Below are 26837 nucleotides of genomic sequence, written 5' to 3'. Positions count from 1 at the left end.
CAGAACTGTCAGAAAAAGAGTGCGTAAGGACTGCACCGACCCCGTATTGAGAGGCGTCTGTGGCGAGAACAAGATGTTGGCCAGGTCGATAAGTAGCCAGGCACGGGGCCTGTTTCAGCATAGTCTTCAATTTCTGGAAAGCCGCATCGCATGACGCGGACCAGTGAAAAGGCATGTTTTTATGCAACAGGTGATGCAACGGCTGAGCCACCGAAGCAGCAGACGGTAAAAATTTGTGATAGTATGCTATTTTCCCCAAGAAAGCATGCAGTTCCTTAACAGATGGAGGGCGAGGAAGGGCACTGATTGCAGCGACAGTTTGCTGAAGTGGACGAATACCACCCCGAGAGAGTTGAAACCCTAAGTACGTGATAGATGCCTGAAAAAATTTTGATTTCTGAAGATTACACTTAAGACCGGCAGTCTGTAAGACGTGAAAAAGTGTGCGGAGATTTTGAAGATGTTCGTCAGTGGTGGAGCCAGTGACAACAATGCTAATTTATACACCCAGGGACAGTGAGCAATAATTGTTCCCAGAATCGTTGAAGGAGAGCAGGGGCGCTGCAAACCCAAATGGCAATCGTTGGTATTGATAGAGGCCGAAAGGCGTGTTAAGGACCAGAAACTACTGGGAAGCAGCATCGAGAGCAAGTTTATGATAAACTTCTGACAAGTCGAGTTTAGAAAAATACTGGTTTCCAGCAAGTTTAGTGAACAATTCTTTACGGTGAGGCATAGGTTAAGTGTCGATAAGGCATTGAGCATTTACAGTGGCTTTGAAATCGCCACAGAGACGAATATCATCATTTGGCTTAGCAACGACAACGACAGGAGAGGACCACTCACTGGAAATGACAGGAAGCAAGACCCCCGAAGCAGTGAGACGATCCAGCTCCCGTACGATCTGATAACGAAGGGCCACAGGAATGGACCAGGCCCGAAAAAACTTAGGCCGAGCAGTGGGTTTGAGCGCAATATGAGCTTCAAAGTCGTTTGCATGGTCTAACCCAGGAGAAAACAGGGACGAAAATGTAGTCAACAAGGAATCCAATTGAGCATAAGGAATAGCTTCAGAGACGATATTGACAGAGTCATCTATGGAAAACTCAAAAACGCAAAGGCATCGAAACCAAAAAGATTCTCCGCGTTACTATGGTCGACCACAAATATGGGAACAGTGCGAATGACGGATTTGCAAGATACCTTAGCTTCAAATTGTCCCAAGAGAGAAATCTTCTGTTTATTGTAAGTCCGTAATTGCCTAGTGACAGTTGACAGGATTGGAGAAACCAACTGAAGATACGTCTGAGAACTGATGATAGTGGCAAGAGAACCAGTATCCACTTGCATGCGAACATCTCGACCAAGTATTTGGACAGTGAGGAATAACTTTTCTGAAAGGGAAGAAATACAATTAAGAGACAACACAGAATCAGAATCAGCGTCATGCTCATGAACATCATGTATGCGGCCGGCCGGATTTGCAAACGGATGACACATGACCCTTTGTATTGCATTTGTGTCACACGGCCCAATGTTGTGGGCAATCTTCTTGTGAATGTTTCCTAAAACACCGCAGACATGAAGGAAGTTGCCGTGGGTTTTGCTGCAGTTTCTTAGAAGTTTGTTTATGGTTAGACCGAGGCTGCACTTGGGAGCATACTGTGGCCACGTCAGCCAGCGGGGACATGCCACACGATTAGTCAACATCGCACAGAGGTTGTATTTCCCAGACTTCGCCCCATGCCTCTATTTGCAGTCCAGTGGCGCGAGAAATTTCAAAAGACTGAGCGATGGATAGGACTTCATCTAAAGTCGGATTTGCCAACTGAAGGGCACATTGCCTAACTTCTTTGTCGGGCACCGATCGAATAATAGCATCCCGTAAAATGGAATCAGCGTAGGATTCTTTGTGAACTTCAGTAACAAATTGACACTTTCTAATGAGGCCGTGAAGTCCAGCAGCCCAAGTGCAATAGGATTGATTCAGTTGTTTTTCACAATGATAAAAGGCAACACGAGAGGCTACCACGTGTGTCTGCTTTTGAAAACAGATGGACAGAAGTAAGCACATTTCAGCAAAGGACAAAGATGCAGGATCTTTCGAAGGAGCCAATTGCGACAACAACCGATACATTTGAGGTGAAATCCATGAAAGGAACAGAGACTTACAAGTTTGTTCGTTCGCGACATGAAATGACAAGAAGTGCTGTCGAAGACATTTTTCGTAATCAGACCAGTCTTCCTCGGTCTCGTCGTAAGGAGGAAAAGGAGGTAGAGACAACGACGAGAGATGCCCTGCATTTGATGCTGCGATGAAATCCCGAATCGCATTTGTGAGAAGTGTTTGCTGTTCTACGAGACCTTGCAATAGTTGCTCTAAAGTAGCCATGGAAACATGTAGGCCAATGATGGCAAAGAAAAATCCCATCCTCGTCGCCAATTGTTATAACTTCAAGTTGAACAACTATATTTCAAGGAAGACGCAATACATGACAGTCACAGATCAAGTAAACAGAGTAAGATGTGTGTCACTTTAACAGTCAAATCATAACTGAGTCCGAGTCTAGCGGCCGCTGGCTGGCTGGCAGCTTACGTGGTGCTGTTGCTGCTGCTGCTGCTGCATGACTGGCAGACAGCGCCGCATGTAGAGGACGTGCGTAACTAAGTGGCGGCACTTTGAAAGATCGTCGAGTCACAACAAGACCTAGATTTGAATACAGTATGGATGTAGGTAGCAGTAGTTATATAGCGATGAAGAGGCTTCCATAGGATAGACTAGTAAGGAGAGATGCATTTGGAATAAAGAATGCAACATCATCGTAAATCAAATTTCAATACTTGCTTTAAAAATAAAATAAAATAAAATAAATAAATAGCTTGCAAAGACTTGTTTGGTGTCCACTGGAATACCACCCATGTGTGTGAAATCCACATCAGAGTGGACTAACAAATGTCACAGAGTGTACAAAGAAGGTTAACATGAATGGTCTGTCTTGTCTGTATCACAGAAGAATGTACATGGTGATAATTTGAACTGGTAAACAACTGAAGTAAGAGAAAGTCGATCGTGTTTAACATCTTGTCAGTGATGGTGTCATTGTGAAATGGACAACTAGCTCGGATAGTGAAAGGGAAGTGGCTGTTTTCTTTTCAAAGTAACCATCCGAGCATTTGCCTTATAGGATTGAAGAAAAACTTCCGGATGCCCTAATTGGGATTTGAACTATTGTCCCCCTAGAGGCAAATACAGTGTCTTACCAACGTACCATTCTGCCCGATACAGTCGAATGTTGTGCACCTAATACCTTCAGAAGGTGGTTTTCCAATGTCTAATCTATAAACATTACTCAGCCATGCACTTAATGTTACCATAGAAACCATGAAAATGAAATCAGACTAATAACAGCACCCACAATGGACCAATGAAATGAATGCATGAAAAGATATATGAAAAAAAGAGAGAAGTAGCACCTGCCCATGTGTTTTAAAGTGAATGCAGAGCACAAATGAATATACAAAAAGTCAGTCCTAGTACCTTCTATCAGTTACTGATTATGTCCTGTACGAGACATGAAACAGCTCTTGGTGATAACACTGAGTAGGAAAATAAGTATTCTATTTTTATTTATTTCATCATTTAAAAGGGCACATTCTATTTGTCTGTAATCAGCACTGCACCTTTACTAACCAGACTGGACCTCTTGTCAAGTCACATTTAAGTATTAAAATCTGTACTGTATAACTGAGTATAAACGGACTAACAAAAAACACATACAAAACTGAAATCAAAATGTGATAGGACGATACAAGTTTTTAAAAGACTAAAATGGGTTTTATTTGAAACATCCAAGTAACTCACTTCAATAACAGAATTGTTGTTCAGTCGATACTTATTGCCTGCAAGTATCGGTCTGCCATCAACGTATATCGGCCTTTTCCCCTCACTAGACAGGAAAAAATCTCCATTGTTCCGTAACCTAATGGTACCCTGTCGTCGAGATATCTTCCACGCTGGGCCCTCCAACGAAAGATCTACGTCCACACTGCTGTCTTTCGTTGTTCGACCCATTGTAATCTGGAAAGTAAATACACTGTTGTAATCAACTGTATATAGTGACTTTCCTGAGGATAGCTTCACAGATAGCTGGGTTCTGATTTGGATATTTGCTTTCATCTACACTTCCCTCAAAGCACATATGAAATCTGAAAATGAACACTATGCATACTGGGAGGAAAAAAAGTTTGTAGCCTGCCAGCTACATGAAAAAGATAAGCATCTACTATGAATTTCTTAACTGGAGATACAGAGATAAAAAAGTAAAAATATCACATAAGTGGAGAAGGGAAAGAAGTTGACACAGAATCAGCAAAAAACATAGGCACAAAATATATTCTTGCACCTATACAACATTAAACAAATTATGTTAACAGGTTATTAGGCATTATCAACAGTCATAATTGAAAGTGTTCTGTTGCTTGCAATGGAAACCATTACACAAAAACGCGTAACTTGTTTTGCTGAGCTGATCAGTTCTTTTCCTTGTTTACAACTTTTGCACATTTACAATAACATTATCACCATGCATATTATTTCTGATTGTAACAATTTTCTAGACAATTCATTCAAAAAACTTTAATTCAGAAATAGTATTATTGTTATGCCATCCTGAATTTCCCCATTGTTTAATTCCGAAATAAGCTACCTCAAGGTACAAGAGCTAGTAAAAACAGGCAAGATATTATATTTTGTAAGAATGTCTTTAAAAGAAATCTACCTCAAAACTGAAAATCACAAAATTATAATGAAGGAATCTTTGCATTTTCATGTAATGGGCCAGTTACATTTGTTTCTTTTATTCCCAGTAAAATATCAATTTCGAATATAACACAGTATTATGAAAAGGGTAGCTTGCTACTCATCATACAGAGAAGACGCTGAGTAACAGACAGACACAACAAAAATAATACTACTCATTTAAGCTTTTGGCCAAATGGACTTCCTCTAAAGTAGAAAACACACCCACTCTCACAATAACAAGTCACACACACATTAGATTATCTCTGGCTGCCGATGCTGAACTGTGCACAGCAGCTGCACCTGATGAAAGAAGCAATTTGTGGATGGTAGGATAAAGACGACTTTGTGGTAGGGAGGCGATGGATAGTAGGATAGGAATGGGGGAAGGTGCAGTGCTGCTTGTGGGAACATGTAGAGAAGTGATATGCAAGAAGAGAAGTAAAGGAGGGGAAAATGATGAGCAAGTGGGTGCATTTGTGGAAGAGAGGAGTGGGTGCAGGGTAGGTGAAGGACAGGGATTAGTGGAGTTAGAGGGCAAGGGGTTATGGGAATGTACGATACATGTCAGGGAGAGTTCCCAACTGCATGATTCAGAATAGATGGTTTTGTTAGGATGGATCCAGGTACCTCAGGCTACGAAGCAGTTTTTGAAGTGAAGCATGTTGTGTTGGGAAACATATTCAGCAAGTGGGTGGTCCAGCTCTCTCTTGGCCACTGTTTGTCAGTGGCCATTCATGTAGACAGACAGCTTGTTGGTTGTCACATCCACATAGAATGCAGCTTAGGTTTTAGATCACATGACCGCTTTCACAGGTAATCCTGCCATTGGTGGATAGGTGATGCCTGTGACTGAACTGGAATAGAGGAGTAGTAGTAGAAGTAATAGTAGAAGTAGTAGTAGTAGGAGGAGGAGGAGGAGGAGGAGGAGGTGGGAAAGTGTACGAGACAGATTGTATATAAAGCCCAGCCACCCATGGTCGTCACATGATGAGCTGACTCACTACAAATATACCGAAGTTCTCAAGGAGGCCTTCACAGACTGAAATAACCCATCCAACTTAGTGCAGAAGCCTATCTCCCATCACTCGTCTCTCCAGTCATCTACCACCACTTACATTCCCACTGTCCAACTGTGAAGCACTACTCCCCTTGTGACTCATTACCATCCAGGACTGGAGCAAGTGAATCACATTCTCAAAATGTGTGTGAAATCTTATGGGACTTAACTTCTAAGATCATCAGTCCCGAAGCTTACACACTACTTAGCCTAAATTATCCGAAGGACAAACACGCACGCACGCACGCACGCACGCATGCACGCACGCGCACACACACACGCACACACGCACACACGCACACACGCACACACGCAAGGGAGGACTCTAACCTCTGCCGGGACCAGCCGCACAGTCCATGACTGCAGCGCTTACACACTACTTAGCCTAAATTATCCGAAGGACAAACACGCACGCACGCACGCACGCATGCACGCACACACGCACACACGCACACACGCAAGGGAGGACTCTAACCTCTGCCGGGACCAGCCGCACAGTCCATGACTGCAGCGCTTAGACCGCTCGGCTAATCTCGCGCGGTGAATCACATTCTCCACTATGGTTTTGACTATCTCTAGTCGTGCCCTCAAATGAGGATTATCCTTACCACTACCCTTCCCAAGCCTCTCATAGTGGTATACAGCTGCACACTAAACCTACAGAACATCCCTGTCCTTTCTTACTCCACCCACACTCTCAACCCCTTGCCTCAAGGCTCATATTCCTGCTTACATGTAAGACCGGTCCTATACACCCTCCCACCATCACCTACTACAGTCTAGTCAAAGGCATGTCATATCCCATCAAAGGCAGCATGTGGCTCTACAATCTAGACTGCAACCACTGTACTGTTTTCTATGTGGGCACAATGACCAGCAAGCTGTCTGTCTGCACGAATGGTCACCAAGAAACAGCTGGACCATCGAGCTGCTGAGCACGCTGCCCAAGAAAATGTTCTTCATCTCTATGGCATAGTCTGTGCCATATGGATCCGTCCTACCAACACCAGCCTCTCAGAACTAAACTGTGCAGGTTCCTGTAGACTCCCCATGGCCTCAACCTTTGCTAGTCCCTGTCCTTCATCCAACTATCCACTTCCCTACTCCCACTCCACCACTACACACCCCTCTATTCCACCAATGCACCCAATAGTCTTCTTCTCCTCCTCTCCTTTCCCACCCCCTCCCTGCCTCACTCAAACCAGCTAACTGCACCAAGCAGCTCTACCCTGTCCCCATGACACCCCTGTACGCTCCCATAAACAGCTATACATTTACCCCAGCTCCTACCCTGCTTTCCTCTTCCCCCTCTCCACAACCACTAACCCCAGAGTGCTTCTCACATCAAGCACAGCTGCTCTGTGCAGTCCGACCACAGTGGCCACAGATAACGGTCATGTGTGAGTGAGTTGAGTTTGTTTGTGTGTGTGTGTGTGTGTGTGTCTCATCTACCTTAGAAGAAGCATTTTAGCCAAAAGCTTAAATGTACAGCAGTCTTTTTGTTGTGACTCCTCTATTTGGTGAGTAGCCATTTCTTCTCTTCATAATGTTGTTATTCCATCCTAGATTTTCCAAAAATTATTTTTATTGATGATTCGTGTAAAACATTGTTGCATATTTTCATCGAAGAACTTCCAAACCACTACACAGTTTTTGTAGATATGTGCAGTGCCTTGTCAAGTGTGACTGGGTGCTACTGGCAACAATGGACCTCACCAAAGCAATCTATCAATCATAAGTAATTTTACTCGGCATAGTAGAGACATGGAAGTCTATAGTTGTGCCACACTAAAACTATTTCAGTTAACATTCTTTTTACAAAAAATTGTTAGGAAGTTTAATGCTGTGAGTTTCTGTGCCTATAAAACTATTTACAAATATATTCTGTACACTGTAATTTCCTTTATAGAGTGAAATGAGTTGAAAACAAGTGTGAATGTCTTGGCTTCACGTGTACTTCCATACGTCACTACTGGTAATATACTTATGCCTACTACAACTGAACCCACAATATTCACATTTGTGAATTTATTTCAAAATAATTTCATATGGCTGTCAATCATCATTAATGTCTGATTCTTTTGGACACACAACTAAGTATTACATACCAAGGCACGCACAAGACAATAACACTGACGACCTCGATCGCTCATAGTCTCACTGTCACTGATGTGGAAATACAGAGCAAAGTGGCGAGCATCAAGTGATGAGTGTAGGGGACAATGTAGACAGTGTGACATGTGGAAGTTCAGGACGCTCCAGGAGGCACACACTGATAGCGACCACTTGCAATTAGTGAGAAATCCATGTCTTGAGTCCCAGTCTGACACAATTTTTTGTATGTCACTAACAAGTAGTACATCTACGCCTAACACAAATAAAGCCAAGATTTCCACATTTGTAAATTTATTTTACTTTTATTTCCAATAATTGAGTGCACAGTGCTTTTTTTAATTTTTTATTCATTTTTTTAAAATTATTAACTGCTGCATGAAACTGTGCCGTGACATTCTTCGTTTCATTGTTTAATATTCTTTGGAAGTTAGTGACACACAGAGCAACGGAACATTATTAACTGTAGTCAGATGCAGATTCTAGGGCCCCAGTCACAATTTTTACACTCTTAAATTAAACTATTTTAGTCTCCTTATAGTGGTGTCTCATCTGACTAACTATAAAAAGTTGAACTTCAAAGCTCGGGTAATTGATTAGAAAAAGAGATTCACTGAATTGAGTGAAATCTCAGGCACACTGTGGGTAAATTAAGTTTATTTATATTTATAGCTGCTACCTAGGCAGCAAAATGGCCCATGTTGGTTGCAGCAAGGAAGAAATTGAAAAAGCAGACTAGCACTGGCAAAAAGGGCACTCCTGGCCAAGAGAAGTCTACTTGCATTAAATATAGGTCTTAATTTGAGGAAGAAATTTCTGCGAATATACGTTTGGAGCACAGTGTTGTATGGTAGTGAAACATCAATGTTGGGAAAACTGGAAAAGGCGAGATCAAAGCATTTGAGATGTGGCACTACAGAATAATGTTGAAAATCAGGTGGACTGATTAGGTAACAAATGTGTGTGTGGGGAGGGGGGGGGGGGGGGGGGGGCTCTCCAGAGAATCGGTGAGGAAAGGACAGGATGGTAGGACACTGGAATACACCCATCTAATAATTGAGGACGCAAGTTGCAAGTGCTACACTGAGATGAAGAGGTTGGCACAAGGGAGCAATTGCGTTAACAGCAGGTGCTCAAAATGACGCCCCCTTCTGTAGTGGCAACAGTAGCTCAACATATTCAGAAAATGTTGTCAAACACTAATCAAATTTTGGCTGCCGAAATTCTTGAAACAACAAGGCAAATACTGTCTCCTAGCTCAGAGTGCAAACAGATTTTTTGCACCACGGATAAATCACATGAATGTAGACCTGGAGAAAGAGCAGGCCAGGCATGTATTCTGTCACCAGAAACACCTTATAATACTGTTTGTTTTTATGAATTCTTCATCTGTAATGCTTTTGTTTATATAAAGAGCTTGATCATGGTTTTTCCCACAAACATTTATGTCTCTTCTACATACATACCCCACAAGTCACTGTATGATGCATGATGGAGGGTGCCCTGTACCACTAATAATCATTTCCTCCCCTGTTCCACTCACAGATAGAGCAATGGAAAAACGACTGTCTATATGCCTCCGTATGAGCCTTAATTTCTCTTATCTTCGCTGTCCTTACATGAAGTATAGGATCATTCCGCAATCAGCTTCAAATGCTGGTTGTCTAAACTTTCTCAACAGTGTGCTTTGAAGTTCCTTCCATGGATTACCATCTGACCTCCTGAATCACCTCTGTAACACTTGTATGTCATTTGAACCTATTGGTAACAAATCTAAAATCTAGTAGCCAGCTCACAATTGCTTCAATGTCTTCCTTTAAACCAAACTGTGCAGATCCCGAACACTTGGGCAGTACTCGAGAACAGATTGCACTAGTGTTCTGTTTGTGGTCTCCTTTACAGATGGACCGCACTTTCCTAAAATTTCCTCAATAAATCAAAGTCACCCATTTGACTTTCCTGCCATAATCTTCACGTGCTCGTTTCATTTCATATAGCTTTGCAATGTTATGCCAAGATATTTAAATAATGTGACTGTGTCAAGCAGGACACTACTAATGCTGTATCTAAACATTACAAGTTTGATAACCCTACTCATTTACATTAACTAACATTTTTCGTCATTTAGAACTAACAGTAGTGCATCACACCCACTAGAAATTTTGTCTATGTCACCTTGTATCATCCTACAGTCACTCATCTACAACATATTCCCATTCACCATAGCAGATTGCTGCCCACCTTGTCTGCCAAATCATGTATGTATATAGAGAATAACAGCAGTCCTATCACACTTCCCTGGAGCACTCCTGAAGCTACCCTTGTCTCTGATGAACATGTGCTATTGAGGACAACATATTGGGTTCTATTACTTAAGAAGTCTTTGAACCACTCACATATCTGACAACCTGAGTTGTATGCTCGTACTTTTGTTGACAGTCTACAATGTGCTACTGCGTCAAATGCTTATCAGAAATCTAGAAATGTGGAATTTACCTGTTTCCCTTTGTCCGTAATTTGCAGTATACCCTGTGAGAAAAGGGCAAACTGAGTTTCACACGAGGGATGTTTTCTAAAACTGTGCTGATTAGTGGACATAATCTTCTTGGTCTAATCTTTTTGGTCTCTAGGAAATTTACTATATTCAAACACAGAATATGCTCTAGAATTCTGCAGCAAACTGATGTGAAAAATATTAGTCTGTAATTTTGCGGGTTTGTTCTTTTACCCTTCTTATATACAGGAGTCACCGGTGCTTTTTTCCAGCCACTTGGGGTTTTGCACTGGGTGAGAGATTTGTGTTAAGCGCATGCCAAGGGGCTGATGCCATAGAGTACTCTTTGCAAAATCGAAGTGGGATTCCAACTGGACATGGTGACAATTATGTTTTCAACTCTTTTAGTTGTTTCTTAATGCTAGGGATGTTTATTAACATGTCATCCATGCGGGAGTCTGTTCAGTGGTCAAATGATGGTTTATCAGTATGATTGTCCTGCATGAATGATTTCTTAAATGTGGAATTCAAAATTTCAGCTTTTGATTTACTACCTTCAACTGCCACATCAACACATTCAATGAGTGAGTGGATGGAAGCCACAGGTCCCTTAGCCGTATTACATAGGACCAGAATTTTCTCAGGTTCTCAGTTCAGGTTCACTGGAATGTTTTTTGCATCAAGCTTTTCGCAGACGCATGAATCTCTACAACTTTGTCCATCGTCATTTGAGTGTTTTCTTTTTTGGACCGATAGTGCACCGCTAGTGCATCCTCAGCATTTTCTGAATTTCACTGCTAAGCACAGTGGATCTTTTCCATCCTTAACCCACTTCCTAGGCACATACTTGTCCAGAGCACAATTTATAATCTGTTTACACTTTGTTCATAATTACTCTATGTTCAATATACTGGAACTAAATGAGTACAGTTCATTGTCTAAGTGATATTTTAACAACTGATTTTCTGCTCTTTCTAGCACAAACACTCTCTTAGCCTTCTTAACTGGTTTATTACCTTTCGTCACTACAGTCACTATGTTTACATCATGATCACTAATCGCTGTCTGTATACTGATATTATCAATATGCTTCAGCCTGTTTGTAGCTACAAGGTCTGACATATGAGGTTCATTCGAAAAACTTGGTCAGTGTGTCTACCTTTGCCTTACACGTAGGGTGGCACCACATAACTGCGGGTATGGTGGTGCCATCTATTTGTAGAGAGACTGATGCATACACACAGTTTGATGTTGCATAGCACCAGTGTGGCTTCACGTCTAAGAGAAGGTGTTCACACAAGTTGTTATCCACTACCGAACATGCAAGCGAGTAAGAAGGAACAATGAGGAGTGATTCGATTTTCGGTGGTAGAGGGAGTTGGAGGCCGTGAAATGTATCGAAAGATAAAGGCTGTGTACTGTGAGTACAGTCTGAGTCATTTAAGTGTTGTGGAATGGTGCAAACGATTCCTTGAAGGGTGCGAGTCACTGGAAGACGATGCTCATCCTGGACAGGCTCATTGTGTCATCACACTGGAAATGGTTGCCAAAGTGAATGTTTTAGTCTTAGACAACCCCAAAATCACTGTGGACGAGATCCACAGGTTACTGGGTATTGATGTGAGCTCCACCCACACCATAATGCATCAACACTTGAACTTTCAAAAAATCTATTCCGCAGTGGATTCCCCAACTGACCGCCCAACGGTGCGATACTTTAATCATCTGCAACATTATCAGGAGGAGGAATATAGCTTTCTGTTGAATGCCGTCACAAGTAATGAAATATGCTGTCACCATTTTGAACCGGAAAACAAACATCAAAGCAAGTAGTGGAAACATGCGACTTCACCACCTACAAAGAAATCAAAGGCCGTGCACTCCAGTTCTGGTAAAGTCAAAATGTCTTTCTTTTTTGACCACAAGGGCCCATTGCTTGTCGTGTTCCTGGAACAGGGAACCACCATCAACGCCCAGCGTTATCAAGCCACTTTACAAGAACCTTAGACGAGCCATCAACTCTAAATGCCAAGGCATGTTGTCCAATGGCATTATCCTCCTGCATGATATGCCCGCCCACACACGACTAATGTGGTAAAGATGACATTGCAGCAGTTTTGGAGGGAAATGCTGGAACATCCATCGTACAGTCCCGACCTTTCACCATGTGACTTTCATGTGTTTGGAAATCTAAAACAAGCTATTTACAGACAATGATTCGTAACAGACGACGAAATGTGTGACTGGGTATAGGCCTGGATCCGACAGCAGCCTACTAGCTTCTTCAAGGACAGAATCAACTAGCTAGTGTTGCAATGGGATAAATGTGCCAACAATTTTTGCGACTATTTTTGAGTGTGTACTGTGTATAACAACATTTTTGAGTTAATAGAATCATTACCGTTACTTTACCCTAGTGACCGGTTTTCACTTGACTGCCCCTTATATTTCCACTCTATATGGGCTGCTGAACTAGCTTCTCAACATTTTTTGGAAAACTGTGTTCAAAAGTGCTTCGCAAGACTGTCTGTCTGCACCCCATGTAATGAATCCATGGACATCCAAGTCTAGACTTGGTATGCTATAGTCTCCCCCACAACTAGTATTGTGGGATTTATTTTTTTATTTACACGTCAAGTTGTGTAAGGCCAAACTGAGGAGCAAATCTCCAAGGTCATGGAACACGCCAGTACATGAAATTACAATATAAAAGTAATAACAGATAAAAATAAAATGTTCATGAACCCAATAGAAGTCAATCCATAAGTTTACTTAAACACAATCAACAATACAACAAGAAACAGCTTAATTTTTCAAGGAACTCTTTGACAGAATAGAAGGAGTGACCCATGAGGAAACTCTTCAGTTTAATTTGAAAGTGCATGGTTTACTGCTAAGACTTTTGAATTCAAGCAGTAGCTTATTGAAAATGGATGACACCTTTCTGCACAAGAGTTAAGGAAGTCCGATACAAATGCAGATTTGATTTCTACTGAGTATTAACTGAGTGAAAGCTGCTTATTCCTGGTAATAAGTCTATATTGTTAACAAGATATGACAGTAAGGAATATATATAGAGAGAGGCCAATGTCAAAATATCCAGACCCATGAACATGGGTCGACCAGAGGTTCGTGAAATTACACCACTTATTGGCCAAACCACCCGTTTCTGAGCCAAAAATACCCTTTTAGAATGGGAAGATTTACCCCAAAATATAATACCATACAATATAAGCGAACGAAAATAAGGTGTCAAATGATCACTCACTTCAGATACCGTTCGAATAATAAAAATGGCAGCATTAAGTCTTTGAACAAGATCCTGAACATGGGCTTTCCACAACAGTTTACTATCTATCTGAACGCCTAGAAATTTGAACTGTTCAGTTTCACTAATCATATGTCCATTCTGGGAAATTAAAATGTCAGGTTTTGTTGAATTGTGTGTTAGAAACTGTAAAAATTGAGTCTTACTGTGATTTAGCATTAGTTTATTTTCTACAAGCCATGAACTTAGGTCATGAACTGCACTATTTGAAACCAGGTCAATGTTGCACACAACATCCTTTACTACCAAGCTAGTGTTCATCTGCAAACAGAAATATTTAAATTTAAGGCAAAGGCGCATATAATTTATATAAATAAGGAACAGAAGTGGTCCCAACACTGATCCTGGGGCACCCCCACTTGACTGTGCCCCACTCAGACCCCACATCATAGTCATTCTCAACATGACCTTTCACTGTTTGTTGCTAAAATAAGAAGTGAATGAATTGTGAGCTAATCCTCATATTCCATAATGGTCCAACTTCTGGAGGAATATTTTGTGATTAACACAATCAAATGGCTTAGTTAAATCAAAAAAATATGCCTAGCATTTGAAAACTTTTGTTTAACCCATCCAGTACCTCACAGAGGAAAGAGAATATAGCATTTTCAGTTGTTAAACAACTTCTAAAGCCGAACTGTATATATGACAGCAAATTGTGTGATATAAAATGATCACTTAACCTTACATACACAGCCTTTTCAATAACATTTGTAAGCACTGATGGCATAGAAATAGGTCTAAAATTGTCTACATTATCCCTTTCCACCCTTTTAATAAAGCAGCTTTACTACTGAGTACTTTAATCGTTAAGGAAACTGAGCATTCCTAAAGGAAAAATTACAAATGTGGCTAAATACAGGGCTAAAATGTGCAGCACAGTACTTTAATATTCTGTTAGGCACTCCATCATATCCATGAGAGTCCTTAGTCTTCAGTGATTTAATTATCGACTCCATTTCCCCCTTGTTTTATCACAGAGGAGTATTTCAGACATCAATCTCGGAAAGGCATTTGCCAAGAAAGTTATACGATTCCTTGTAAAAACTAAATTTTTATTTAATTCACCAGCAATGCTCAAAAAATGATTGTTAAATACTATACATCTGAATTATCAGGAACAGAAATATTTTTACTACAAACTGACTTTATATTGTTGACCTTGTGCTGCTAACCAGACACTTCCTCCACAACTGACCATATATGATTTAATTTTATCCTGTGAATTAGCTATTCTATTTGCATACCATATACTCGCTGCTTTCCTATTAACATTCTTAAGCACCTTAAAATACTGTTTGTGATGGGCTTTTGTAGCTTGATTGACAATATTTCTAACATTTTGACATAATTCCCAATTTGTTAGATGTAGTGGTAATTAGTGAAGTTCGGTGGTAGGAGGAACAAGACTTCTGGTGAGGTGACTACAGGGTTATAAACACAAAATCAAATAGGGGTAATGCAGGAGTAGGTTTAATAATGAACAGGAAAATAGGAATGCGGGTAAGCTACTACAAACAGCATAGTGAACGCATTATTGTGGCCAAGATAGATACGAAGTCCACACCTACTACAGTAGTACAAGTTTATATGCCAACTAGCTCTGCAGATGATGAAGAAATTGATGAAATGTATGATGAGATAAAAGAAATTATTCAGATAGTGAAGGGAGATGAAAATTTAATAGTTATGGGTGACTGGAATTTGACAGTAGGAAAAGGAAGAGAAGGAAACGTAGTAGGTGAATATGGATAGATTATATAATGGTAAGACAGAGATTTAGGAATCAGGTTTTTAATTGTAAGACATTTCCAGGGGCAGATGTGGACTCTGACCACAATCTACTGGTTATGACCTGTAGATAAAAACTAAAGAAACTGCAAAAAGGTGGGAATTTAAGGAGATGGGACCTGGATAAACTGACAGAACCAGAGGTTGTGGAAAGTTTCAGGGAGAGCATAAGGGAACAATTGACAGGAATGAGGGAAAGAAATACAGTAGAAGAAGAATGTGTAGCTTTGAGGGATGAAGTAGTGAAGGCAGCAGAGGATGAAGTAGGTAAAAAGACAAGGGCTAGTAGAAATCCTTGGGTAACAGAAGAAATACTGAATTTAATTGATGAAAGAAGAAAATATAAAAATGCAGTAAATAAAGCAGGCAAAAAGGAATACAAACGTCTCAAAAATGAGATCGACAGGAAGTGCAAAATGGCTAAGCAGGGATGGCTAGAGGACAAGTGTAAGAATGTAGAAGCTCATCTCACTAGGGTAAGATAGATACTGCCTACAGGAAAATTAAAGAGACCTTTGGAGATAAGAGAACCACTTCCATTAACATCAAGAGCTCAGATCGAAACTCGGCTCTAAGCAAAGAAGGGAAAACAGAAAGGTGGAAGGAGGGTCTATACAATGGCGATATACTTGAGGACAACATTATGGAAATGGAAGAGGATGTAGATGAAGATGAAATGGGAGATACGATACTGCGTGAAGAGTTTGACAGAGCACTGAAACACCTGAGTCGAAACAAGGCCCCGGGAGTAGACAAAATTCCATTAGAACTACTGACAGCCTTGGGAGAGCCAGTCCTGACAAAACTCTACCATCTGGTGAGCAAGATGTATGAAACAGGCGAAATACCCTCAGACTTCAAGAAGAGTATAATAATTCCAATCCCAAAGAAAGCAGGTGTTGACAGATGTGAAAATTACCGAACTATCAGTTTAATAAGTCACAGCTGCAAAATACTAATGAGAATTCTTTACAGACAAATGGAAAAACTGGTAGAAGCTGACCTCAGGGAAGATCAGTTTGGATTCTGTAGAAATGTTGGAACACGTGAGGCAATACTGACCCTACGACTTATCTTAGAAGCTAGATTAAGGAAAGGCAAACCTACGTTTCTAGCATTTGTAAACTTAGAGAAAGCTTTTGACAATGTTGACTGTAACACTCTCTTTCAAATTCTGAAGGTGGCAGGGGTAAAATACAGGGAGCAAAAGGCAGAAACCAGATGGCAGTTATAGGAGTCGTGGGACATGAAACGGAGGCAGTGGTTGGGAAGGGAGTAAGACAGGGTTGTAGCCTATCCCCGATGTTATTCAATCTGTATATTGAGCAAGCAGTGAAGGAAACAAAAGAAAAATTCGAAGTAGGTATTAAAATCCACGGAGTAGAAACAAAAACTTTGAGGTTTGCCGATGACGTAATTCTGTCAGAGACAGCAAACGACTTGGAAGAGCAGTTGACCGGAATGGAAAGTGTATTGAAAGGAGGATATAAGATGAACATCAACAAAAGCAAAACGAGGATAGTGGAATGCAGTCAAATTAAGTCGGTTGATGCTGAGGGAATTAGATTATGAAATGACACACTTAAAGTAGTAAAGGAGTTTTGCTATTTGGGGAGCAAAATAACTGATGATGGTCGAAGTAGAGAGGATATAAAATGTAGACTGGCAATGGCACGGAAAGCGTTTCTGAAGAAGAGAAATTTGATAACATTGAGTATAGATTTAAGTGTCAGGAAGTCATTTCTGAAAGTATTTGTATGGAGTGTAGCCATGTATGGAAGTGAAATGTGGATGATAAATAATTTGGACAAGAGGAGAATAGAAGCTTTTCAAATGTGGTGCTACAGAATAATGCTGATTATTAGATGGGTAGATCACATGACTAATGATGAAGTATTGAATAGGATTGGGGAGAAGAGAAGTTTGTGACACAACTTGACTAGAAGAAAGGTTCGGTTGGTAGGACATGTTCTGAGGCATCAAGGGTTCACCAATTTAGTATTGGAGGGCAGTGTCGAGGGTAAAAATTGCAGAGGGAGACCAAGAGATGAATACACTAAGCAGATTCAGAAGGATGTAGGTTGCAGTAGGTACTGGGAGATGAAGAAGCTTGCAAGAGTAGCATGGTGAGCTGCATCAAACCAGTCTCAGGACTGAAGACCACAACAACAACATCATTTGTTCTACGTGACATCCTTATCCCACTAGCCATCCACCCAGGCTGCCTATTACTGTTAGTACCCTATTTAGAAAGTTCTAATGGAAAGCAACTCTCAAAGAGCATGAGAAATGTGTTAAGGAAAGCGTTGATAATTATCATCTATGCTATCGACACTGTAAACATCCTGCCACTCTTGTTCCTTGCCAAGGTTTAAAAAATACTCTATTGCTGTTGGATTAACTTTCCTGCATAGTTTGTAATCATATGTGACATTTGTTTTTAGTGTTAGAATTTGTGCATCATGGTCTGAAAGGCCATTCACCCTTTTATTAACAGAATGCCCATCTAGTAATGAGGAATGAATAAAAATATTGCCTATGGCTGTGCTACTGTTCCCCTCCACCCTAGTTGGAAAGAACACAATCTGCATCAGATCATATGAATTTAGGAGATGTATCAATGTACTTTTTCTTGCACCATCATATACAAAATTTATACTTAAGTCAACACATATAACTAATTCCTAGAAAGTGAATCAAGAACCATTTCTAGCTTGAGCACCAATGCTCTGAAGTCAAAGTTAAGGGACCTATAAACAACAACAATTAGAAGTTTAGTCACACTAAATTCAACTGCCCTTGCACAACATTCAAATATCTGTTCAGTGCAGTGCTGTGATATGTCTATGGACTCTAATGGAATACTGCTTTTTACGTACATGGCCACTCCCACACCCCTCAAGGAACTCCTCGAAAAACAGCCAGCTAATCTGTATCGTATTAAAGGAAGCCTCAGAATTGTCAAATTATTTAAGTGGTACTTTGATACACCAATAATTTCAAAGTCAACATCTGTAAGCAGTAAATCTAAATATCTTAGTATTTACATGCTGCAGATTGCAGACTTTCTTTGAATGACTCTAAAACTGTCACAGTGGAATTGGCTGGCCAGTAAAAACATCCAACAATTAATTTGGTTTCACCTAGGCCTATTACATGTGACCAGACAACTTCATTGTCACCCCCAATTTCAACCTCAATAGAGACAATATTTTCATCAACTGCAATGAACACTCCCCCTCCTACGGTGTCTATCTGTCCTTCCAATGAATGTTCCATGACTTGCTAAATACCTCAAAGCTTTCTGCTTCAGGTTTTAGCCAGCTCTCAGATCCAAGAATGATTTGGGCTTACAATTTTCCTGGAGAGCAATAAATTCACAAACTTTGTTAGGAATACCTCAACAATTTACTAATAAAATTTTGATAGTCAAAATATTTTTACTCTGAATGCTGTCTAATGCCCCTATCTGCTTATCAACTGGCGAGTGTTCATTGGAGTATCTCAAACTACTTCCTAGCACTTCCCAAGTACTCTGCTTCCTGGATAGTTGCTTCCTTTGTGTAGTGCACCCCTGACCTATCAAAGGAGTCCTATAATTCACCATCCGATAACACAGTCTAGAAATCTGCAGCCTTTACCATCGCAGAGTAGACAAAGCCTTTGGTTGAGACCCTCCACTCAGCCCCAAACCAAAGAATCCCAATCAATTCTGGGAACAATGCTGCAAAATGCAATCACTGCTCGCACCCTGCATGCTATGCTAGCAGCCTTCACTACCCTTGCCAGCTGCCTGTATGAACTAAGGACGGCCTCAGAACTCTTGCGAAGGGCATTGTCAGTACCAATGTGAGCCACCACTTATAGGCTACTGCACCCTCCTTGCTCGATAGCCACAAGAAAGCCCCCCCCCCCCCCCCCCCCCCACATCTTGGATGAGGCTCTCTGGCAAACATAACAAGTACACGTTAGCTTTCTTGCCAGTGCTGAACACTATCTTCATAAGTAGCTCCATAGGGAGCCTAATGTTGGAGCTAGCAATAAGTATCAAGCCTCTGTTTATGAGTACCCCCTTGGTCCATGCTAAAGAACAGCCACATGTTCACTCAACAGTGCAAATAGACTAGGCCAGATGGCCAGTCTCCATATGGCCCTCTGCCTCAAGCAGCATGAGCATGTTACATCCTGCCACTCATCCTGCTGCGAGGTTGGATCCTCCACATTCGATACAGCAGGAGATGCCTTGGCAACAGAGCCTACAGGTGAAACATGTGACACATGTATCCGATATGATGCCCGATTCTCAGCCATTGCTACACTCTGAGACAGCAGCGTTAAGTTGGTAGACTGTAGCCAGAACCTGGCTGACTGTAGCCAGAACCACATTTAAACTGTTCATGAACTGTGGTCAGCTCCTCCTGCATTTGCACACAGCATGGAAGACTAACTGAAGAGATAAACTGTAAAAGCTAATAGATAATAGGTATGCAACTTGGTACCCTCCTGATGCATCACCTATAGATGCTGATGCATTAATGGTCTGTGTAGTTGGTTGTTTGGAGGAAATGACAACTGAGCTGCAGACTGCTTGAATTTGCATTTACAAAATGTAAGATTATACCTCTTTGACACATGAGCACATGAAATTTAAGCATATAGACTACTAAGAAAACACACGAAAAGCTAGATATGTAACTTGCTGACCTGGAGATTTGTCACAGGTGACAGCTGAGGCCAGATTGAATGCCTATCTAGCTGAACCAAATGGTTCATTATCTTCAAAACAAACAAAGAAGCAACTACTGCACTAATGAGTGCCTCAATGTACACTTGCAAAACACGAGTTTAAACTCAAATACAAAAACACGCATGAAATTTAAGGAATGTAAACTACTAAGAAAAAAAAAGGAAGAGCTAAACATATTACTTGCTGTCCTGGAGATGTGTGACAAGTGACAACTGGAGGTGCACCAGTGCACTAATGGTCTTAATTAAAACTATTCTCAATGGCCCTTTACCAAAAATTTCAGGAAACATATTTTAGTAGTACCTGAAATTCCCAAAAGTTGACTTTTTTATATTCTTGTACATACTGCTTCAAAACTATTAAAAATGGAGAAATGAAATTTCACACATATTGACATCTACGTCTACGTGATTACTGTGCCATTCACAATAATGTGCCTGGCAGAAGTTTCAATGAACCACCTTCAAGCTGTCTCTCTACCGTTCCACTCTCTAATGGCATGCGGGAAAAACGAGCACTTAAATTTTTCTGTGCAAGCCCTGATTTCTCTTATTTTATTGTGATGATCATTTCTTCCTATGTAGGTGGGTGCCAAGAGAATGTTTTCGCAATTGGAGAAGAAAACTGGTGATTGAAATTTCATGAGAAGATCCCATCACAACAAAAAACGCCTTTGTTTTCATGACTGCCATTCCAACTCACGTATCATGTCTGTGACACTATCTCCCCTATTTCGTGATAATACAGAACGAGCTGCTCTTCTTTGTACTTTTTCAATGTCATCCGTCAGTCCCACCTGATGCGGATCCCACACCGCACAAGTGTGGTGTAAGCAGACTCTTTAGTAGACCTGTTGCACCTTCTAAGTGTTCTGCCAATTAATCGCAGTTTTTGGTTCGCTCTACCCCCAACATTATCTATGTGATCGTTCCAATTTAGGTTATTTGTAATTGTAATCCCTAATTATTTAGTTGAATTTACAGCCTTCCGATTTGTGTGATTTATCATGTAATCAAAATTTAGATGATTTCTTTTAGTACTCATGTGAATAACTTCACACTTTTCCTTATTCAGGGCCAACTGCCACTTTTCGCGTCATACAGATATCTTATCTAAATCATTTTTTAAGTCATTTTGATTATCTGATGACTTTACAAGACAGTAAATGAGCATCATCTGCAAACAATCTAAGACAGCTACTCAGATTGTCTCCCATGTCGGTAATATATATCAAGATCAATAGAGGGCCTATAACACTTCCTTGGGGAATGCTAGATATTACTTCCATTTTTCTCGATGACTTTCTGTCTATTGCTATGAACTGTGAGCTTTCCGACAGGAAATCACGAATCCAGTCGCACAACTGAGGTGATACTTCATAGGCACGCAGTTTGGTTAGAAGACGCTTGGGAGGAACGATGTCGAAAGCCTTCTGGAAATCTAAAAATATGGAATCAATTTGACATCCCTGTTGATAGCACTTACTACTTCATGAGTATAAAGAACTAGTTGTGTTTCGCAAGAACAATATTTTCTTAAACCGTGCTGACTATGTGTCAATAAATCGTTTTCTTCGAGGTACTTCATAATGTTCAAGTAAAGTATATGTTCCAAAACCCTACTGCAAATCGACATTAGTGACATAGGTCTGTAATTCAGCAGATTACTCCTACTTCCCTTTTTGGGTATTGGTGTGACTTGAGCAATTTTCCAGTCTTTAGGTATGGAGCTTTCTGTGAGCGAGTGGTTGTATATAATTGCTAAATATGGAGCTATTTTATCAGATACTATGAGAGGAACCTGACTGGTATACAATCTGGATGGGAGGCCTTGCATTTATTAAGTGATTTAAGCTGCTTCATTACATCGAGGATATCTACTTCTACGTTTCTCATCTTGGCAGTTGTTCTTGATTGGAATTCAGGAATTTTTACTTCATCTTCTTTGGTGAAGGAGTTTCGGAAAACCATGCTTTAGTGGCACTATCATCAGTGACTTCACCATTGTTATCATGCAGTGAAGGTACTGATTGTGTCTTGCCACTGGTGTGCTTTATGTATGACCAGAATCTCTTTGGTTTTTCTGCACGATTTCGAGACAGAATTTCGTTGTGGAAATTATTAAAAGGATCTTGCATTGAAGTATGTGCCATATTTCGAACTTCTGCAAAACTTTGCCAATCTTGGGGCTTTTGAGTTCTCTTAAATTTGACATGCTTTTTTCGTTGCTTCTGCAACATCGATCTGACCCGTTTTGTGTACCATGGGGGATCAGTACCATCACTTATTAATTTATGTGGTATGTATCTCTCAACTGCTGTCGGTACTATCTCTGCAGGTCGCGGTGGTCTAGCGGTTCTAGGCGCTCAGTCCGACACCGCGAGACTGCTACGGTCGCAGGTTAGAATCTTGCCTTGGGCTACTATCTCTCTGAAAATAATTCCACAACTTTTCTACATTTACATGAGCAGATCGGAAGAAGTGAAGACTGTCTCTTAAAAAGGCGTTAAGAGCATTTTTATCAGCCTTTTTTTTGATGGTTGTAGGTATTATGGTATTCAGTCTAACAGGAACTGCCTTGCCATCGCTAATCCCTGTATTCGTCACAATACTCACTATTTGCCCAGGATTATTTGAAGCTAAAAGGTCAAGTATGCTTTTGCAACCATTTACGCTTCGAGTGGGCTCATGAACTAATTGTTCACAATAATTTTCTGAGAAAGCATTCAGTACTATTTCGGATGACGTTTTGTACCTGCCGCCAGCTTTAAACATATAATTTTTCCAGCATATCGAGAGTAGATTAAAGTCACCACCGACTATAGCTGTATGAGTGGGGTACTTATTCGAAATGAGACTCAAGTTTTCTTTCAACTGTTCAGCAACTATATCTTCTCAGTCGGGGGTTGGTAAAACGATCCAATTAATAGTTTATTCCGATTGTCAGGCATAACCTCTACCCATACTATTTCACACAAACTATCTACTTCAATTTTGCTACAAGGCAAACTACCTCTGACAGCAATAAATACTCCACCACCAACTGTATTTAATCTATCCTTTCTGAACACTGTTAGATTGTTTGAAAAAAATTTGGCTGAACTTATTTATAGCTTTAGCCATCTCTCTGTACCTACAACTATTTGAGCTTCAGTGCTTTCTATAAGGGCTTGGAGCTCTGGTTCTTTCCCAACACAGCTATGACAATTTACAACTACAATACCAATCGTTTCTACAACTACCTTATGGTGTTTTACCTGCCCACTTTTAGACGGATGTCCCTTCTGTGGTTCCCTGAGACCCCTCTAACCTAAAAAACCGCCCAGTCCCTTCCACACAGCCCCTGCTACCTGTGTAGCCGCCTCCTGTGTGTAGTGGACTCCTGACCTATTAAGCAGAACCTGGAAACCCACCACCTGATGGTGCAAGTCAAGGAATCTGCAGCCTACACGGTCCCAGAACCGCCTGAGCCTCTGATTCAGACCCTCCACTCAGCTCTGCACCAAAGAACCCCAGTCGGTTCTATTGACGAAGCTGCAAATGGTGAGCTCTGCCTTAATCTCGGAAGCAAGACTGGCAGTCTTTACCATTTCCGCTAGCCGCCTGGAACCAGGCAGAATCTGCTCCGATCCAAAGCGACACACATCATTGGTACTGACATGAGCCACCACCTGTAGTTGGTTGCACCCTGTACTCTTCACAGCATCCGAAAGCACCCTTTCCACATCCGAAGTGACTCCCCCCGGAGTGCACACGGAGTGCACACTGGCTTCCTCCCCCTCCTTGGTGGCCATGTTCCTACGGGGCCTCATTACGCACCTAATGTTGGAGTTCCCAACTACCAGCAAACCCACCCTCTGTGAATGCCCAGACCTTGCGGGCCGAGAAGCTTCCTCTGGAACAGGGTGGACGACTGCATCCAACTCAGAGACATCGTCAGCCACAGATAACGCCCGAAACTTGTTCGTCAATTGGACCGGGAAGGCCCTACGATCGGCCCCTCGGAAAGTTTTTCGCTGCCTGTCAGACTTTGGAATGATCTCCCACTCGATCACGGGTGAGGGGTCAACATCAGCGCAGGCAGTACCCGGGGCAGTCACAGCAATGGACTGATCAGAGGACACCTAGGACATGCTCGATGTCCCTTGCAGCCCTGCATTCTATCTCCCCATAGTGACGCCCCTTAGCAGCAGCCTCAAGCCGTGTGTCGGAAGCCAAAGCAGCCTGGAGCTGTGAGAGAAGGATCACCCACTCAGCTCGCTTCTGTATACAACAATCACAGTTCCTACCCATTACTGCAGTCACTCCTGTTTGAAGCTCATAAAAATATGTAACAAGCGAACGGTGTACAACTAAAATTAAAAAAAATTGTGAAATGTGTGGCAGCAACATCTTTTTAAAGGACTGCTTTAAAGATAATACCACCAAGAGTGTTCAGAAAAAATGAAACTTCTATTTTATTTATTTATTTATTTTTAATTAAGATGTGTGTACCTACACTCTGTACATATAAGTAACATGATTTATGTCATTTTGAATACAAAATACATTGCTGACAACTCAGATGCCTCGCAACACAATCCAAGAACAATGACCACAAAGTATGTGTGAAGTGATGCTACCCACGATAATGCCAACCTGAATTCTGCTAGCCTGATAAAAAAAAACACTATACAAGAGATGAGTTGGGAAGTCATTCCCACACCCACCTCATTCACCTAGATCTTGTGTCCTCAGATTTTCACCTTTTCTATACTCTATCAAATAACCTGCAAGGAACTTTCTTTCTGGATGAAAATGAACTCCAAACATGACTCAAAGAGTCTTTTGCCTCAAAGCCACATGATTTATACAGTTGTGGAATCAGAAAGTTATCCCAGTGCAGGTGGACTGTTGTAAACGGCAAAGGAGTATATATAATTTGATGACTACAATCTCTGGTATGTGTCCATTGTGTTTATAAAACTTACAGAAAAATGTTACAAACTTATTCATCAAGCCAATAAATATATTTATATACAATGATCAGTCAGAACATTATGGCCACTGGCATACTATCGATATAAACCCATCCAGACAATAGCAGCATCACCTGGAGGAATGACTGCCACACTCTCACTCTCACTCTCACTCTCTCTCTTTTTCACACACACACACACACACACACACACACACACACACACACACACACACACACACACACACACACACACGGTGTACGTAGCACAACTGACAGTGTTGTCCACATGTAGAAGGGGAAGGCACGCTATCCATTAGAGTTTGATTGAGGGCAGATTGTGATGGCCCGTAGGCTTGGCATGAGCATTCTGCAAACTACACAACTTGTCAGGTGTTTGAGGAGTGCTACAGTGTGTGTCTCCAACACGTGGTGACATCAAAGTGAAACCACGTCCAGATGTAGTGGGATTGGCCAGTCACCCCAGATGTTGAACAGACTGGTAAAACAGGACAGGCAGAAAACTGTGGCACAACTAACATCTGACTTTCATGCTCAGTAGAGTACAAGTCTATCTGAACACACAATGCACCGAAAACTCGTAACAATGGGTTTCCACAGCCGACAACCTTAGCATGTGACAATGTTAACACTACGACATTGGCAACTATGACTGAAATGGGCATGTTACATTGTATGATCTAATGAATCCCGATACCTTCTTCATCGTGCTGATGGGAGAGAGCGAATCTGTTATCTTCCAGCCGAACAGCTCCTTGACATCTGTACTGCAGGACGGAAACAAGCTGGCGGTGGCTCCATTACACTCTGGTGAACATTTATGTGGGCATTCATGGATTTAGTGGAGCTCGTTCAAGGCACCACAATTGCCACCGAGTATCGTACATTGGTTGTGGGTCATGTACATCCCTTCATGACAATCATGTCTCCCAATGGCAGTGGCATTTTTCAAGAAGATAATGCAACTTGTCACAAGGCCAAGTTGGTTTGAGGATCACGGTGTCAAGTTCCAAGTGGTGTGATGACCCCCCAACTCGCCAGACCTGCACCCAAACAAACACATTTGGGATGTGACTGACTGTGGCGTCAGAGCTCACAGTCCCCCATCCATGTGTGCAGATGTGGGACCAATTCCCTCCAGCAACCTACCAAGGTCCGATTGCTTTCATGCCACAATGCATCGTCATCATTATCTGTGACAAAGGTGGACATAGCGGCTATAGCGTAGGTAGTCATAATGTTTTGGCTGATCAGTGTATATTAAAAATATATAGCCTATACCTGTCCGAAGGTTTGTTAGAATATACAACGGTTTGTTAGAGTACAGAGTAAAAATCTGAAGTAAATCAGTCAAGAACTTTCCAACATATTTGCCCTTTGCAAAGCACTAAAAAAGGAAGGGAAAAAAAAGACATATACTGAAAGATTTATTCAAATGGGACAGAAACCTGTAGACGTGCTGTACACAGACAGATAAACAAATTATTACAATTTCCAAAAAACTGGATGGTTCATTGATGAGAAAGAGCT

At 41.3% G+C, this 26837-nt stretch overlaps 1 protein-coding gene across 7 annotated transcripts in view; it reads right to left on the bottom strand.

Annotated features, from left to right (window-relative positions):
* LOC126284032 (microspherule protein 1) overlaps positions 1–26837 on the bottom strand; it is a 152482-nt gene that overhangs the window by 22315 nt on the left and 103330 nt on the right. For all 7 annotated transcript variants that reach the window (XM_049982586.1, XM_049982589.1, XM_049982588.1 and 4 more), the window contains one exon: positions 3863–4078. In XM_049982586.1, coding sequence (XP_049838543.1) covers positions 3863–4078 — 216 coding nt within the window. The remainder of the gene's footprint in view (positions 1–3862; positions 4079–26837) is intronic.

This window comes from Schistocerca gregaria, chromosome 8 (genome assembly GCF_023897955.1).
Source record: "Schistocerca gregaria isolate iqSchGreg1 chromosome 8, iqSchGreg1.2, whole genome shotgun sequence".
Classification (NCBI taxonomy): domain Eukaryota; kingdom Metazoa; phylum Arthropoda; class Insecta; order Orthoptera; family Acrididae; genus Schistocerca; species Schistocerca gregaria.
The sequence above is the reverse complement of the archived record's forward strand: the minus strand, read 5'-3'. Positions and strand labels throughout refer to the sequence as shown.